Here is an 18,339-nt window from a genome sequence, read left to right as displayed (position 1 = left end):
AGTCACGGAAACCCACATTGTCTTTTATTTATGACCTCAAATACATTTGTTTTATCAAGCAATGCCAACTAGCAGTTAAAAAAAATTACAGTACACTTAACTTAAACATTAAATCATCATATAGCAAACCTATGGCATACAAGAATAACTCTCCTAAAATGTACATCTTTACAAAGTGTTTTCAAATCAAATGTTAAAAAAAATAATAAGAAATAAAAAGTGCAAGAGTCAATTCAATTTCAATGAAGGTTGACAATCCCCACCAGTGAAACATGAGAAACAAAATATACAATGAATAAAAGAAACATACTTCATATTTTTAAGTTGTTTTGGATACATTTACATTGATATGAACAGTAGGCCATGATATTGTGCATTCCAACTTTTCATTTATTATTTTGGTAAGGAAAATATAATCAGTGCGTAAAACAAAACTACATTTTTTTGTAACATTCACAGTAAACAAATGAACCAAATTTTATCCAAAGTGTCCCGAAATTCATCAAGAAGCCAAACTTTTAATAAATAAACGTTATTATTCTAATTTACAAACTGGCTGTGTTGTTTCATAATAGCAATGTGTGGGGGTCAAGAATAGTTTTTTGTTGTTGTAAATAAATAAGACATAAGTTGGAGACATTGATGAGATCAAACATGAAACAAATTCTCAATAAGTGTGGATCCTCACTACTGAAACTGTAAAGTGACGTCCGAGTTAAAACAAAAAGTAAACTCAATGTATGTGACAATCTATCCTAACATGACATTATTGTGAATATTTTAATGAATCAGGATGATTGGATGATATTCAGGCATAACGTGTTTAGAAAGGGAGTGGGAGGGGTGGGGTGCTGATCAGTAGTGTGAAGGTGAGGGGTGTCCCATGAAGTAAACAAAAAAATCTGACCCGAAATTCTGTGAGGTTGAAGAGAAATGTACATCAAAACACAGTACTGCACTCATTCAACGCTCTCCTCCATGGTCCCTCTTAGAAACAACATTTTAAAATGAATAAGATAAAATAACATTTTAGGTTCTTCCTATTAAGATGCACTATGCCACTCAACCTACGTAGTGTATGCAGAAGACTAAAATATACTTATTACCATTTTCAGACACACAGATTCAAAATAAATAGATAACTCCTATCGCGGCTGCTTATTGAATATCAGCACACTTTCTCTTGATTTTAAGATTTTTTCTGTTTAAAGCATGATCCCCTTGTCATGACCAAGGCGTTTGAGCAGGTTGAGAAAACCCAATCATTATATTAAGACTGGTATAGGCTATCTACTGCTTTACATCACCACAGCCCAATGTAAAATATACTCAACCTAATGAACAGCAAGGTACTATGTGTGGAGGCTCCATGTTTAAAAAGGCACGTGGATCCTCTTTATATTATTGCTGATAAACTGTCCATACCTAGCCTATAATCCTGAGCTAATTGCAAATTCATTAAGCTGCTTGCACAGATTGTGTTAAATTGGTTGACACTGTATTATGCACAGTTAAAACAGTACCACTGACACCTAGTCACATAGGATCATCCCTCTGATAAGGGGTAAGCTCAGCTATAGAAAGTTAAATACGCTAAAACAACCTTGAAAAAGTAACTCAAACAAAAGTTGAAAACCTTGATTAGGCGGTTGTTAACTAAAATGACATGTTGTTCAAAAGAGCAAATTACAGCAACATAACTCAAATTCAGCCAGTGCCATTTCCTCATCAAGAGATGCTAGCAGACTGCAGCAGTGTACCAAATTACATTTTTGGGATGTCAGTATTTTTGTTGAAGGGGGGACCGGTTAGAATTAATGGATAGTTATCTATTTCTTACCATTTATAACAGAAATTAGCAGAAATATCTGTACAGTATATGGAATACTCATTTCCAACATCTCTAAAAGATGGTCTGTATGCTTCCCTTTAAATTGTAAAGCCCATACACTCTGAGCCCCTTGCCACACTGTTGTACTCAGCAATATCATCCAGTTTGCTAAAATGATAACTTTGACCGTTTCATAGTTATTTTTCAACTTATCTAAAATAGATACGGAAGTCAATCTGCTTGACATGGAAGACTGTAAAGAAGTGCAGTGGGGGTGGAGTGCCTCTGTAGTACTAATATGTTCCTGTACATGTATGTTGCCATGACTACTCAAGTGCAGTATTTGGCATGTTGTTTTGTGATATGTTGAAATTTGACCATGTGACTTTGGCAAAGCTGCAGTATTGCATGTTGCGTGTGACGTTGTACCGGTGAATCAGGCAAAAATTAATATTGGAACTTTTTTGTCCTGAAGACTCTGGCAAAGCTAAAGACCTGTGTCGTGTGTAGTGTTGTGCGTACAGTAGTGTGTTGAATTTACCATGTAGTGTGTCATTCCTTGTCAACAAAACTCCAGCTGTTTAGTGTTATTTGTTGTCATGATGAGGCAGGCAAAGCTACAGACCTGCTTAAACTACGTCTACTAGTATGTTCATATGGTGGTGTGTTGTGGGTGGTCATGGCAACTCAGGCGAAGCTACTGGAGCTGAGGCATTGGAACTTCTCTCTGAGTGACTGGACGATGTTGGGCTGGTTCTGCTGTGCCGGCTGCTCCGCCCAGAGGTACTCCTGTAGACGCTCCCGGTCCGTCATCCCACAGGAGGACCTCGACGGGGTGCAGGGCAGACTCTGGGTCTGGGCTGGCCCTCTGGAGCCACCACCACCACCGTTGTTACGCTGCCCGGAGCAGTCCTGATCCCGCTCGCTCTCATCCTCAGAGCGGATCTCCACGTAATCGTCGTCATCGTCGTCTCCATTGTCCTTGAAGTTGGCTAGGTAGTTCTGGGTGGCTGTGAGCATGCTCAGCGCGGAGGCACGGTTCAGGACCACCACCTGCTGACCGTCTTGCAGGGTGAGGTCAGAGTGACCGTGACCGCAACTGGACCGCTCCGGGAGGCTGCTCTGCCGACCGGCCCGGCCCAGACTACTGGGACCATGGAGTCTCTCTGAGGAACTCTGGACCACAGCTGGGCTACGGTTGGACCCGGTAAGGTCATTCTCCTTCTCCTGCTGCCGGTCGCCCAGTGAGCAGATAGACTGGCAGCGGCTGGTAGGTGGTTTAGAGGAGGATGAGGAAGAGGAGGCGGAGTTAAAGGAGGTGTGTCGTTTAATAGAACTGTACACATGCTCCTCCTTCTCACTGGGGGCGGAGACACAAGAGCTCCACCGCTGGGTGGGTGAGGTCTCTGGGGAGGGAGGTAGGATCTTTAGGGTGGGTACGGAGCAGGCTGCTGTGAGCCTGCACTGGGGGGTGGAGGACCGTATCTCTGACACAAAGCTGGCCAGCTCCCCGTTGCTGTAGGTGGAGAGGAGCCAGTCATCCTCCAGCCCTAGGCCCAGGGAGGAGCAGGTCTCAGGCAGGGATGGGGAGGAGGCCAGCCCTGGGTGGGCATGGTGCGAGCCAGGAGGGCCCGGGCTGCTGGAGCCCTGACCTGGAGAGTCTTTAAACATCACCTGGTCATACAGCTGGGAGTACTCGGCTATCCTCGCACCTGAGAGAGAAAGAGAGAAAGAAAGAGACAGAGAGAGTGGGAGAAAGTGACCTTAATAAAATACACAGAATTCATGTTTAGTCCTTTCATTAACCAAACAAACACAGTCAGGTCCAACATTATTGGCACCGTTGATAAAGATGAGCAAAAAAGACAGTATAAAATTGGGAAATACATTATTTTATACAATTGCTCAGAAAAATGTATTTTGTTCAACAAGTAATAAAAACTATTCTAAAAATGATTGGCACCCCTGTTTTCAATACTCTAGCACCCTCCCCTTACGAGGATAACAACACTGAGCATTTTACTAAAATATTTTATGAGATTGGAAAACACATTGGGGACGATCTTAGACTATTCCTTCATTCAGAATTTTTCCAGATCTGGCCTCTTCAATTCAAACCACAGTTTTCCTGGCAGAGGCAACCGGGTTTTTGGCTAAAATGTCCTGGTACTAAAGTTCTTGATGCTGTAGACCTTAACAAGGGCACCAGAACGATTGGAAGCAAATGGCGACCTTGAATCCCATTAACAACCTGTGGTTTGAATTGAAGAGGGCAGTCCATAAGCTACCAAGCTTGCTAGGACAGAACAGATACAACTTCAATTAGCACTGTGGTGTGAAGTGAGAGGTGTCAAAGCCTTGGCCAAAGCCATGGCAGGAGAGTCTCACAGCCTACCCCACCCAAATCCAGAGGCCTTTGAAGCCCCCTCCCGCTGTTCAGAGACCATCCCCTGGCATTTTCTACAAGGATTCTGCCTCCAGAAAAAAAGCTTCTCCAAAGTGGGTGTGACACCTACTCCCATTGCCTGCTGCACTGCTGCTTAGATTCCACCTGGCGATCTGTTCACCGTCTGCCCGTCTGATACAGGTACCCTCGCCACACTACCCACTCTCTCGCTCGCCTCCAGCACACACGCACTGTTGGGGAGAGTGACTCTGAACTTACAATGGCTAGCCCCAAGCCGTTATATTGTTTTCTTGTGCTTTATGCTATTTGCCTTATGACTCCTGCATGCTTTGATGACTATGAACTTGCTTGTTTACCCAACCGTGGGACAGACTATGTTTGTTCCCACACTCGGTACTCTGACTCTATTGATTACACAGACTCTTGGCCTCCCATCCTATTCTAATCACCACTTTGTATTCATGTTACCTGATGAAATTGCTGTACAATATGATCTTGTTGCCATCTAATGCACATTCAAATGTCATAAATCACTGCAGAGCTCTCCCTGTTCTCTGCCGTGCGCTGATTATATTACTGCTGATGATATCTGGAAATGTGCATGTACACCCTGGCCCATCTACTGTTGCTAGGCCCAATTCTGACTTGTGCTCTGATATCTGCTTCACTGATTTCTGCTCTCGTAAAAGCCTGGGTTTTCTGCACATTAACATTAGAAGCTTATTACCTAAAATGGATCAAGTGAAAGTGTGGGTTCACAGCTGCAATCCCGATGTGTTGGTCATTACTGAGACGTGGTTAAGAAAGAGTGTTTGAGTACTGATGTTAACCTTTCTGGTTATAACCTTTTTCGGCAAGACAGATCTTCCAAAGGTGGGGGAGTGGCAATCTTTACCAAGGAACACCTTCAGTGCTCGGTTGTCTCCACCAAGTCTGTCCCCAAACAATTTGATTTGCTGGTTTTAAGCATTTAACTTTCGAATAGATCTTTGTTGACTGTTGCTGGGTGTTATCGTCTTCCATCAGCACCGGTCTGTACCCTGCCTGCCCTAAGCTCTCTCCTGGCCCCTTACACTAAGTCTGAATTTGTCCTGCTAGGTGACCAAAACGGGGACATGCTTAAACCCCCTGACCAAGTCCTAAAGCAATGGGACTCCCTAAATCTTTCTCAGATTGTTACCAATCCCACAAGGTAAGACTCCAAACACCCAGAAAAGGCTACTCTCCTTGATGTTATCCTCACAAATAATCCTGATAGGTATCAGTCTGGTGTTTTCTGTAATGACCTTAGTGATCAGTGTTTTACAGCCTGTGTTCGTAATGGCTGCTCAGTGAAACGACCTCTCCTGATTTGTTATAGATGCTTGCTAAAAAACTTTAATGAGCAAGCCTTCCTTCATAACCTGGCCTCTGTAAATTCATATAGAATCAGCTTGAAGACGCTTGGACCTTCTTTTAAGATATTTTCAGTGGTGTTGTTAACAAACACGCCCCATAAAAAAAATGATTGAATAAAAAACAGGGTCAACCCCTGGTTCGACTGTGATCTTGCAGAGTTACTCCACCTCAAGAATTCCCTTTGGAGAAAGGCTCGGCACACACATACTCAGGCTGATTGGCTCTCGTTCAGGCAAATAAGTGCATTCAGGCTTATCGCAAGGCCAAAGTTAGTTACTTTAAGGAGCAGTTCTCTCCATGGGTCTAACCCCAAGAAGTTCTGGAAAACGGTTAAAGACCTGGAGAATAAACCCTCCTTCTCACGGCTGTCTATGTCCCTTGATGTTGATGATGTGGTTGTTACTGACAAGGAGCACATGGCTGAGCTCTTTAATCATCACTTCATTAATTCAGGATTCCTATTTGACTCAGCCATGCCTCCTTGCCCGTTCAACATTTCCTCATCTCCCACCCCTTTCTAATGCGTCTAGCCCCAATGCTCCTCCCTCTTTTTCCCATGCCGCGCTACAAAGTTTCTCCCTGCAGTTGGTCACTGAGTCCGAGGTGCTAAAGGAGCTCCTTAAACTTGACCCCCAAAAAACATGGTTTAGACCCTTTCTTCTTTAAGGTTGCTGCCCCTATCATCGCCAAGCCCATCTCTGATCAAGCTGATCCTAACTGTTATAGGCCAATTTCTATTTTGCCCAGTTTATCAAAAGTGTTGGAAAAACTTGTCAATAATCAACTGACTGGCTTTCTTGATGTCTATAGTATTCTCTCTAGTATGAAATCTGGTTTCTGCTCAGGTTATGGATGTGTCCTTAAAGGTCCTCAATGATGTCACCATTACCCTTGATTCTAAGCAATGTTGTGCTGCTATTTTTATTGACTTGGCCAAAGCTTTTGATTACGGTAGACCATTCCATTCTTGTGTGCCGGCTAATGAGTTTTGGTGTCTCTGAGGGGTCTAAGGCCTGGTTTGCTAACGACCTCTCTCAGAGTGCAGTGTAAAAAGTCAGAATATCTGCTGTCTCAGCCACTGCCTGTCACCAAGGGAGTACCCCAAGGCTCCTAGGCCCCATGCGCTTCTCAATTTACATTAACAACATAGCTCAGGCAGTAGGAAGCTCTCTCATTCATTTATATGAAGATGATACAGTCTTATATTCAGCTGGCCCCTCCCTGGATTTTGTGTTAAACGCTCTACAACTTTCTTATTGTCCAACTAGCTTTCTCGTTGGTAAGAAGAATGCCCCTCTTGACACAGGTGTGATTACTACCTCTGAGACTTTAGAGCAGGGGTGGTCAATTTTTTGGGCTCGAGGGCCATATCGGGATTTTGAAATTCAATGGAGGGATGCATTTTTTTGGTGACCAATTGTTTGTTAAAATCAATTTGCACAGGCTTCCGGAGTGGCGCAGCAGTCTAAGGCACTGCATCGCAGTGCTTGAGGCGTTACTACAGACCCGGGTTCGATCCCAGCCACAGCTGGCCGTGATTGGGAGACCCATGAGGCGGGGCACAATTGGCCCAGCGTTGTCCGGGTTAGGAGAGGGTTTGGCAGGTCGAGATTTCCTTGCGCTCTAGTGACTCCTGTGGCGGGCCGGGCGCATGCATGCTGACACTGTCGCCAGGTGTACGGTGTTTCCTCCAGCACATTGGTGCGGCTGGCTTCCGGATTAAGCGGGCATTGTGTCAAGAAGCAGTGCGGCTTGGCTGGGTCATGTTTCGGGGGACGTACGGCTCTCAATCTTTGCCTCTCCCAAGTCCGTACGGGAGTTGCAGTGATTGGACAAGACTAACTACCTGCGGGCCGTACTTTGCCTCACCTTGGTTTAGAGCTCGAGGTATTCACCTCATAAAAGTACTCGGGAGTATGGCTAGACAGTACTGTCCTTCTCTCAGCACATATCAAAGCTGCAGGCTGAAGTTAAATCTAGACTTGGTTTCCTCTATCGTAATCACTCCTCTTTCACCCCAGCTAACCCTGATTCAGATTACCATTTTACCCATGCTAGATTGCATAATTTATAGATCGGCAGGTAAGGGTGCTCTCGAGCGGCTAGATGTTCTTTACCATTTGGCCATCAGATTTTCCACAAATGCTCCTTATAGGACACATCACTATACTCCTCTGTAAACTGGTCATCTCTGTATACCCGTCGCAAGACCCACTGGTTGAAACTTATTTATAAAACCCTCTTAGGCCTCACTCCCCCCTATCTGAGATACCTACTGCAGCCCTCATCCTTCACATACAACACACGTTCTGCCAGTCACATTCTGTTGAAGGTCCCCAAAGCGCACACATCCCTGGGTCGCTCCTCTTTTCAGTTCGCTGCAGCTAGCGACTGGAATGAGCTGCAACACACACTCAAACTGGACAGTTTTATCTCCATCTCTTCATTTAAAGACTCAATCATGGACACTCTTACTGACAGTTGTGGCTGCTTCGCGTGATGTATTGTTGTCTCTACCTTCTTGCCCTTTGTGCTGTTGTCTATGCCCAATAATGTTTGTACCATGTTTTGTGCTGCTACCATGTGGTGTTGCTACCAAGTTGTTGCCATGTTGTGTTGCTACCATGCTGTGTTGTCATGTGTTGCTGCCATGCTATGTTGTCGTCTAAGGTCTCTCATTATGTAGTGTTGTAGTGTCTCTCTTGTCGTGATGTTTGTTTTGTCCTATATTTTATTTATATTTCAATTTTTTAATCCCAGCCCCCGTCCCCGCAGGACGCCTTTTGGTAGACCGTCATTGTAAATAAGAATGTGTTCTTAACTGACTTACCTAGTTAAATAAAGGTTAAAAATATATTAAACATTTAAATAATAATAATAAATATCAAGGATCTGGAAATATTCTGTATGGAACAATGGTCTAAGATCCCTCCCAATGTGTTCTTCAATCTCATAAAAAAACGGTGTAGAAAATGTCAGTGTCGTTATCTTGGCGAGGGTATGGAGTACTGGAAACAGGCTGCCAATCCTTTACACCACTATCTTTTTTTACATTGTTTTTAGTACTTGTAAAACAAAATCTATTTCTCTGAGCAATTGTTAGTATAAAATAAGGTATTTTTTGTTTACATTTTGCATGCAATATAGCTCAGTATTTGTATTAATTATATATAGTCTTTTTTGCTCATATTTATCAAGGGTGCCAATAATTATTGACCTGACTGTAGTTAGATGTACATATCATGACTGTATAAGCAACTACTGATTGTGTTTGTTACCTATGGCAGCGCCGCCTTGCTTCTTATCCTCCAAAATGGCTGCCAGGTCTTTCTGCTTCTTCTCCAGGTCTTTCTGCTGCTTCTTCTCCTCCCTGTTGCGTCCTCCTGACCCCATGTCGCCGGGGTCCATGCTCTTCATGCGGAGCAGCTGGTTGGCCTTCTTGATCTTCTGGCTGTATTGGCGAGCCATCAAGAACACACGGTTCTTGGTCTTGTCCATGAGCTCCTGGGAGAAGCTGTCCACTGAGTCCCCCGGAAGGAGAGAAGAGGAGGCCAGACCCCCCAGGCCAGCCAGCTCTCCAGGGAACAGGTTGTGGAGGTCCCTGATGGAGGGGTCCCTTTGGCTGGGGTCCCGTTGGGGCAGATCCCCCAGCTCATCATCATCCTCCAGACGGAAGCTGCCACTGCTGAGGCGGGCCAGTCTGTTACGGATGGTCTTGACTGTCCCGGAAGAGGCAGGGTCTGGGAAGGCAGGGAGGGGGAGGGACGGGGGAGTGAGGGGAGAGGGGGAGGGGTAATGATCTTCATCTTCAAAGGTAGCCTCTCTGACCAGCTCTGGGAAGTTGAGGATGGGGATGGGGATGGTGAATTGGTGAGTGGGGGACACAGTGGGAGGGTTGGGATTGCGGGCTGGGGGGCTCTTGGTAGGGGAGCTGTGTTTTTGGGAGCTGTTCTTTTTGGGGCTGCTCTTGACCGACGAGGTCTTGGGGGCCTCACTGGCACTCACGGGAAATGCGGCGGGAAGGCGGTCCGCTTTCTTCTCGTTCTTCTTGATGTAGTTTTCCAAATCGTTCCAGATCTCGTCCACCTGCTCCGACATCTGGTCACCGGTGTGGGAACGTTGGGAGAACGTTTCCGAGGCGGATGAGGAGTAGTAGTCCGGTTCGGAGGTGCCGTGGACTGGATGGGAGTTATCCTCCGTCCTCTCGTCCTCCCCAAAATGTAGGCTCTCCTCGGACACGAAGCCCCCCAGGCTCTCACAGCCCATCAGGTCAGGCTCAGAGGCACACGGCAACAGACTGTCCCTCTCCTGTACAGGTCTGTCCCCATCCCTGTCAACCTTGGCTGGGGGCGGCCTAAAGATGATAGTATCATAGATGTTCTCCTCCTCCACGATCTTCAGGGCACACGTCCCAAATGGCACCCCCTCCTGGACAGTGGAGGAGTGGTTACTGTCAGACAAGCAGTCTGGCTCCATGAGAGGCTCTGTAATACTCCCAGTGACCCCTGAGTTTAGAGCCCCAGGGCACTGTGTGTCTCTAGGGGCCTCTCTTTGGGCCCCACGACCCTCCTGCTCCCTCCTGATCATCCCCATGCTCTTCAGGTCCTCATAGCTGATGTTGTCGTAAATGTTCTCTATGTCGTCTATTGTCAGCTGCTCGGCCGACGACGATCCCGAGATGTCGTTGCTGGACGATTCGGCATGGGTCATCCCTTCCTGGTCATCATCCTGACCAGGGGGGCTCTGTCGGCCGCCAGTCTGTTTCTCCCCCACGCTGCTGGCTCTCCGCAGCACTCTGCTGTCCCCGGTGGATGGGGGGTCTATCTGCACCGTGGGAACCTGCTCCATGTGCCAGCTGAAGGGTCGTCCCTGGGTCTTGCTGGGAGACGACGTGACCTCTAACCTAACAGGAAGTGGTTCTGGTTCTTGCCCGCCAGGTTCGGTGGGGACAAACATCTGGTAGATGTCCTCTTCCTCCTCGTCGGGGTTCATGGTGCGCTGACGCGTAGGGAACATGGCTCTGCGGACACGGTGGTCCGCCCAGATGTTCCCCACCGTCTGGGGGTCACCCCCTGGGACCAGCATGGAGGGGACATGGGTGTCCGGAGGTTCCTCTATCACACGGGGCGTCCTGAGGAGAGGAGGGTGGTGACCTCCCTGAAGAGATTTGTTAGCCCTCTGGAGAGAAGGAGAGATGGAGGGAGGGTAAATTACATTATTTTGTAAATGTGCAAATGTAGATGTACTAGCGATAACTTTATTACATTTGCGTTAAGTCCTGTACACAACTATTCCTACTAGTCATTCACATCACACTGTTAGGGTCAGTCACCTGTAGGTCTGAGGCGCTCATGTTGAAGGTCTTCCATTGGTCGATGCTGCTGTCCATAGACGCCTGTTGGTTCAACTTCTTCCTGCTAGACTTCTCTGGGACTCGCAGCCTCTTTCCCCCACCCTGCACACAGTTAGAAAATTGTGTAATTAACATGCCTTTACCTATCTAATCCCTTCTTACCTGCAAATAGGCTAGAGCAAGGGGCTAAGGATCAAAATAAAATCAGGCAAATCTGATCAACTTGAATGAGGAGAAAGTTGTTCAAAGGTCAAACTGATGCATTGTGGGTAGGTAGGAGAGACTCACCAGGCCACTGTCGTCCTCATCGTCGGCATCCTGCTGGTGTGGCTCCTCCCCGTCCTCCCTGTCGCTATGGTCAAAATGGTCGCCAGGATCCAGGGACTCCTGTGATTGGTTGACCAGGCTGCGGCTACGACCAATAGTGCCCAGAGCCAGCTGGGACACGGGGGAGAGCAGGGTGGCACCCAGACTCGTCCGCTACAGAGAGAGGGTGATAAGCCAGAGAGTGTTAAATGTGTGCGTGATTGAAGAGTGTAGCAACCGTTGCAAATAACACCTAAACTATCTGAAAATGTTACTCTATTATGGGGATATAATCATAGAATTAGGAATGATAATACTAAAATGGACATGAACCTTCTTATGACAGTATAAAAGTTCAGCCATTTTGGTCAGGGAGCTGGTCAGCCATGGTCAGTCAGTGCTGTGATAAGATATAGCGTAAAACAATGAATTTGAAGATTATCTGCACTGTATGTTTGTTAGCAAGCTAGCCAGCCAGTTTAAGTTGAATGATTCCATAAATGTTTCAAATTAACTGCCAATATGCCAACATTCCATACAAACAACGCAGTCAATCTACAGCCGTTCACTGGCTGAAATCTGTTGATGATAGGACTTAGACAAGTTGTAAATCCAAAAAACAGCTTTCCATAAAAACACACATTTACAGTCTGTTTACATATATTTTAGAGACTATTTATACATAAATGTATATAAAACCAGTATAAACTATTTATAATTATACGACAATATTTTAGGTTTACAATAATTGTGTTACACAGTTACTGATATCACATGCTGAACACACCGCTTGTGTCGCTTTGCTAAATACATTTACATGTTATTCAATCATTGCATCCAAACTGCTCTCCAGCGTCTGCGTAGCCAGGCGCTAAAATAGAACTTGGTTCTATTTGTGATGCTTGATGCGCTGCAAGTCCCGCCTCTCCCATCTCCTCATTGGTTTTTAGGAGTATACTGTATACCCACGTGGGTGATTGAAAGATGAACTGAGGTCCACAGTCCAGTTGGTGGTGGTAATGCACCTTAAATTTGGTTGCCAACCACCATATAAAGTCCAAAGTAGAACAAGAACAAGAAGACGAAGAAGACTGGAGGAGGAGAGGATAACTCGGTTTACCCTTTTATCTGTGGATTCATTGTCGGAGTAAAAGAACCTTGTGCATTTCAGGTTAAATAACAACAGTGTTTATATCCCAGGATATATTAGCTAACAACAGCAAGTTAATACAGTTAATAAATGAATATAGTTGGTTCAGAGTTTGTTTTGATATTTCAACATGCATGTCCTGATCGCGTCTGATATGGATGGACAAAATCAACATGCGTGCGCCGGTCTAGACAGCATGTTAAGACAAGAATTTCTCCTTGACCACAATGGCACCCATTATCATACCATTCTGGAACTTTTGATTGTTCATGACATAGCCCCTCTATTCATTTAATAGGATCTATATGGATATAACACTGTTTCTTTGTGTAACTGTAGCATTGTGTCACCATCCATAAATTACTAATGTGGGTTTAAGCTGACCTTTGAGCCATCTTCCTTGACACCATGTTTAGCGTTCTTCAGTAACTTGGACAGAGGCTCTGAGGAGAGACAGACAGGACATGTCAAAGAAACTGGCCCAGTCCATTGGCATCAGCACTGATCATTTACAGTACCTTGTTCCTGTCCCTCCTGTTTCTCACCTGACTTCCTGCGGACCCGTCGAGTGGTGGAGCCCTCCTTGGTGTGGGGGCTCCTCTTGTCCCCGTCAGGACTGTAGTGGAACCCTGGGTGGTCTGGAGAGGACAGAGGAGAGAGGGAATGTTATCAAGCACCCAAATAAACTCCAACAAACTTAATGATCTGACAATAGTCACAAGAGGCTTCAACCAATATCAAATGGATACTTACGCATAACATCCATCTCCAAAATGGCCTGCTTGGCCTGAAAAACAGATGATAAAAACACTAAAGTGAGCGCCATATTACAGAATTCAGCAAGCCTATAATTGAATTTGAAGATATGGGGGTACCAGACACTAGATGGCGCCAGACAGTAGTCTTTTCCAAGAGAAGCGGACTACTTTACAAGCATCAAGTTTAACAAGAGATCCCTTTCATGTAATTACTATGAACCCTCTCAAGGATTTCCCCCAGACAAAAGCATCATTTTCCATTTTCACCAGAGCCAAAGAGAGGTGGAGAGAAGAAAGAGAGAAAAAATGGAGAGAGAGAAAGTGAAAGAGAGAGGAGGAGAGGAAGACCGAGCGAGAGGGGTGATCGAAAATGAAAGAGGGAGAGTGAGACCATTCCACCTCCTCCCACTCAAGGTTGTGTTAATGTCATTAGTGAGGACACACATTGTTTGCTCCGTGTCTCACCTTGGCTGGGATTTTAGCTGGGTGGTTTTCAAGTATGAGTCTCTTCAGGTGTAGGATCCACATGCGTTTGTCCTGCTGAGACTTGGCCTGGGGGCGGAACACAGCACAACAGAGAGGATAAAAGGAGAGAGAGACATTAAACTAGACTTTAAATTTTGAATCCTTAGTTGCGACATTCATTTTGGTACTTATAAATTAATGATATATATCCATTTATTCTTGAAGAATATAACTTCTAAATGCCTCATAAGCTTAGTTCAACAGTCGGACCCCATTAGAACACAATATATAAGCTTGTTTTATTTCAATGTTTGTAAACAACAAATGTAAACAAAACACTGTATAGCCTCCAAACATGGTTAAAACTATTAATTTGATATAATGGATGGTCAGTCATTGCATACATAGCTCTATGAATTTGAGAGTGGTTAAATTTCTCCAGGCCCATCCCGTAGCTTTTTAGCAAAACAGGAGCGGGGAGAAATTGTTTAAATTAAGGATTCTAGCTTTAAACGAAGTATAAGATGACCATGACAAATCCATAACAATGGGATATGCCCTTCCACTCTTTTATGTGTTGTTACATAAAACAGATTATGGTGGTGTTTGAAGTCCCTTCCAAAACACTTATGTTGAGAAACAACAAGCCCTTCTCATTCAACATGTCTGGGCACGTAGGAGGGGTGGGCTTGGCAAAGCTTGGTGGCATAGCACAGGCTACTTTTACTCTATGCTGTAAAATCAACTGTTGAATATGCTGTAATTTTGGTTTGTGGGGTGTAGTTTTACTTTACCAGTACGGTGTGCTGTAGTTTGGGGTTCTTGTAGTGGAACACACTGAAGCTGAGTGGCTCCTTTGGAATGATTTCCACCAACATCAGGTTACAACACTATAATGACGGAGACATGGTTAGTATTATGGTTAGTCTCACTTTGGGTTAGAAGTATAAAGACTGCTACACCTTAGGAAGTTTTGGGAGGTATTTTCTGTCAAATATTTTAGCATTAGTGTTGTGACTGACTAGGATGTGGGCTTTGTAGGTGAAGGCCTCCTCGCGTTTCTTGGTGACCAGCAGCAGTTTGTCAAACAGAAAGAGTGTGCGCTCGTTCTTGGCCCGCTGCAGACGGAATGTCCCCTCCAGAACCAGCTCACCGTAGCCAATCAGATCAGGCCCCTTCCAGTTGGTCAGCAGACTCTGGATCTCCTGAGAGAGGGGGAGGGAAGAGAGGGAGGAGGAAGAGGAGGGAGTGAGGGAGAGGAGTGAGTGAGTGAGTGAGTCAGTGAGTGAGTGAGTGAGTAGGACAGGGGGAAGAGTATGTGAGAGGGCGAGGGAAAGAGAGAGAGAGGAGGAGGAGAGAGCAAGAGAGCGGAGGAGGAGAGGTGGGAAAGAGAGAGAGGAATAGGATGAGAATGAGTTAAGAGAAACAGGTGAGAGAACAAGAGAAGAACAGGAAAGGACATGAGAAGGAGAAGAGAGGAAGAAAAGAACAGAGGAAGGAGAGGAGCGAGACAAAAAAGGACAGAGAGAATTAGACAGGTCAGCTAAGCACTCTTCCTCAGATCCTAAGTAAATACTTCCACACACATTCCTTCACTCATCTGATCATCCTCCTCCCCACTGAATAAAGCTACTTTCTCTTTTATCTGCCGGCTGTGTTATGCAAGGCCATCATTAGCCCTGGAAAACAATGTCTTGCATAACCTAGCGGAGACAGACAGAATCTACGTCCCAAATGGAACACTATTCCCTATATAGTGCACTACTTTTGACCAGGGCCCATAGGGCTTTAATAAAAAGTAGTGCACTATGTAGGGAATAGCATGCCATTTGGGAAGCCGCCTAGACTGGTGAAAGCTAGTGAAACAATGGTAGGATATGTGGACAGCCACTAATGTCAGTCTAATTCAAACCATTAAGATGCAGACTATTCCAAATGTACTTTGTTGGAGCAGAATAAATGTGTGTGTTGACCAACTTGTAACATGACAAGTGTGTGTGTGTTGACCAACTTATAGGTGTGTGTGTGTGTGTGTTCGCCAACTTGTAACATGGCAGGTGTGTGTGTGTTTGTACCTGCTCTACATACATCTATTGCCATGACCAGACTATAGTAAAAATCCTGACTGCATATGCAGGTATGTGTGAGAATGTGTGCCTATGTGCATGTGTATATGTGTGTGAGCATGTTCATTTGCAAGTGTAATCTTACCTGCAGCCTGACGGCGTGTTCGTGTTTCCTCTTCATGTCGTTGATGTGCCAGGCCACTCTCTGCATGGTGTCTATGGCCTCCTGCACCACCTCATATGTCTCTGTGTCCTTCTCCAGGTGGTTGGCTATCTCCTACAGGGGACAGAAAACACATCCAGTGTTAGAGTGGGTAATGTACACGGATAGCTGTACGTTAGACTGGGTACCATCTGTTTCTGCAGTAGCCAGCTATGTTGGCCCGGTATTTCTTGGCAGTAGGGTTAGCTTGTTCAAAAATAGACTGGTGGCTAACTTTACATACAGTATATTACCGTACACACAGTTCTTTGTGGTCTGAGTGTTAGGCTTATGTGGGGTTTTGCTAGTGTGATGTAGGTGTCTGTGTGTGTCTGTGTCTGTGTCTGTGTGTGTGTGTGTGTGTGTGTGTGTGTGTGTGTGTGTGTGTGTGCGCTTAGGTGTATTACTGACGTGCAGCAGTAGGTGGTACTTGAGGATCCTCTGCACTGGCTTGAGCAGGTAGGAGCCCAGAGGCAGGGAGTGTCTCAGAGATTCCTGACGCTCCCGGAAAAACTTAGCCAACACCTTATTCCTCATACACTCAGTCAACACAGCCACTGACCTGCAGAGAGAGAGATGGAGGGAGAGAAGGAAAAAGAAAATATGATATTAATCCTAGGAAACAATGACAGATATTGTAGCCCAATTAAAATACAGAATGACAGATCCCACAGACACAGTCCTGTCTAAGGGAACAGTGCAAGGTCATGTAAAGGCCCATTTAAGGTCAGAGTGTTTGTAAGTAGATGGATTGTGTTGAGGTACAGATGTAGGGAAGGGTACCAAAACACTTCTGCAGCATTGAAGGTCCCCAAGAACAGAGTGGCCTTAATCATTCTTAAAATGGAAGACGTTTGGAAAAACCAAGACTCTTCCTAGAGCCGGCCAAACTGAGCAATCGGGGGAGAAGGGCCTTGGTCAGGTAGGTGACCAAGAATCAGGCATTTATGGTAGTGGCCAGACGGAAGCCACTCCTCAGTAAAAAGGCACATGACAGCCCGTTTGGAGTATGTCAAAAGGCACCTAAAGGACTCTCAGACCATGAGAAACAAGATTCTCTGGTCTGATGAAACCAATATTGAAACCTGGCACCATCCATTTTACATTTACATTTTAAGTCATTTAGCAGACGCTCTTATCCAGAGCGACTTACAAATTGGAAAGATATATATTTTTTAAAATCTTTATTTAACTAGGCAAGTCAATTAAGAACACATTCTTATTTTCAATGACAGCCTAGGAACAGTGGGTTAACTGCCTTGTTCAGAGGCAGAACAACAGAGTTTTACCTTGTCGGGGATTTGAACTTGCAACCTTTCAGTTACTAGTCCAACGCTCTAACCACTAGGCTACCCTGCTGCCCATCCCTACGGAGAAGCATGGTGGTGGCAGCATCATGCTGTGGGGATGTTTTTCAGCGGCAGGGACTGGGAGATTAGTCAGGATCGAGGGAAAGATGAACGATGTACAGAGAGATCCTTGATGAAAACCTGCTCCAGAGCGCTCCGGACCTCCAATTGGGCCGAAGGTTCACCTTCCAACAGGACAATAAATCTAAGCACACAGCTAAGACCACGCAGGAGTGGCTTCAGGACAAGTCTCAATGTCCTTGAGTGGCCCAGCCAGAGCACAGACCTGAACATGATAAAACATCTCTGGGGAGACCTGACAATAGCTGTGCAGAGACACTCCCCATCCAACCCGACAGAGCTTGAGAGGATCTGCAGAGAAGAATGGGATAAACTCTCCAAATACAGGTGTGCCAAGCTTGTAGCATCATACCCAAGAGACTCGAGGCTGTAATCGCTGTCAAATGTGCTTCAACAAAGAACTGAGTAAAGGGTATGAATACTTACGTAAATGTGTTTCTTTTCTTTCATAAATTTGCAAAAATGTAAAAATACTTCTTATGGGGTATTGTGTGTAGATTGATGAGGGGGAAAAACGATTTCCTCCATTTTAGAATAAGGCTGTAACGTAACAAAATATGGGGAAAGTCAAGGGGTCTAGGGCCTCCCGAGTGGCGCAGTGGTCTAAGGCTGTGCCACTAGAGATTCTGGGTTCAAGTCCAGGCTCTGTCGCAGCTGGCCGTGACCGGGAAACCCATGGGGCGGCTCACCATTGGCCCAGTGTCGGCCGGGTTAGGGGACGGTTTGGCATGGATGTCCTTGTCCCATCGCGCACTAGCGACTCCTGTGGCAGGCCAGGTGCAATGCACGCTGACACGGTCACCAGGTGCACGGTGTTTCCTCTGACACAATGGTGCGGCTGGCTTCCGGGTTAAGTGGACATTGTGTCTAGAAGCAGTGCGGCTCGGTTGGGTTGTGTTTCGGAGGACGCACGGCTCTCGACCTTCGACTCTCCCGAGTCCGTACGGGAGTTGCAACGATACGACAAGACTGT

General features: G+C 45.6%; 1 protein-coding gene across 3 annotated transcripts in view; it reads right to left on the bottom strand.

The window, feature by feature from the left end:
* Window positions 1–2: 2 nt before the first annotated feature.
* Window positions 3–18,339, bottom strand: part of LOC129825324 (pleckstrin homology domain-containing family G member 1-like) — a 78,316-nt gene continuing 59,979 nt past the window's right edge. For all 3 annotated transcript variants that reach the window (XM_055885329.1, XM_055885328.1, XM_055885330.1), the window contains 12 exons: window positions 16,348–16,498; window positions 15,880–16,011; window positions 14,691–14,873; window positions 14,463–14,558; window positions 13,669–13,755; window positions 13,199–13,232; window positions 12,991–13,083; window positions 12,830–12,888; window positions 11,278–11,469; window positions 10,969–11,091; window positions 8,915–10,814; window positions 3–3,543 (listed from right to left, as the gene is read on the bottom strand). In XM_055885329.1, coding sequence (XP_055741304.1) covers window positions 2,519–3,543; window positions 8,915–10,814; window positions 10,969–11,091; window positions 11,278–11,469; window positions 12,830–12,888; window positions 12,991–13,083; window positions 13,199–13,232; window positions 13,669–13,755; window positions 14,463–14,558; window positions 14,691–14,873; window positions 15,880–16,011; window positions 16,348–16,498 — 4,075 coding nt within the window. In that variant the 3' untranslated portion in view covers window positions 3–2,518. The remainder of the gene's footprint in view (window positions 3,544–8,914; window positions 10,815–10,968; window positions 11,092–11,277; window positions 11,470–12,829; window positions 12,889–12,990; window positions 13,084–13,198; window positions 13,233–13,668; window positions 13,756–14,462; window positions 14,559–14,690; window positions 14,874–15,879; window positions 16,012–16,347; window positions 16,499–18,339) is intronic.

This window comes from Salvelinus fontinalis, chromosome 27, assembly GCF_029448725.1.
Source record: "Salvelinus fontinalis isolate EN_2023a chromosome 27, ASM2944872v1, whole genome shotgun sequence".
In the NCBI taxonomy this organism is placed as follows: Eukaryota; Metazoa; Chordata; class Actinopteri; order Salmoniformes; family Salmonidae; genus Salvelinus; species Salvelinus fontinalis.
This window is presented reverse-complemented; position numbering and strand designations above follow the sequence as displayed.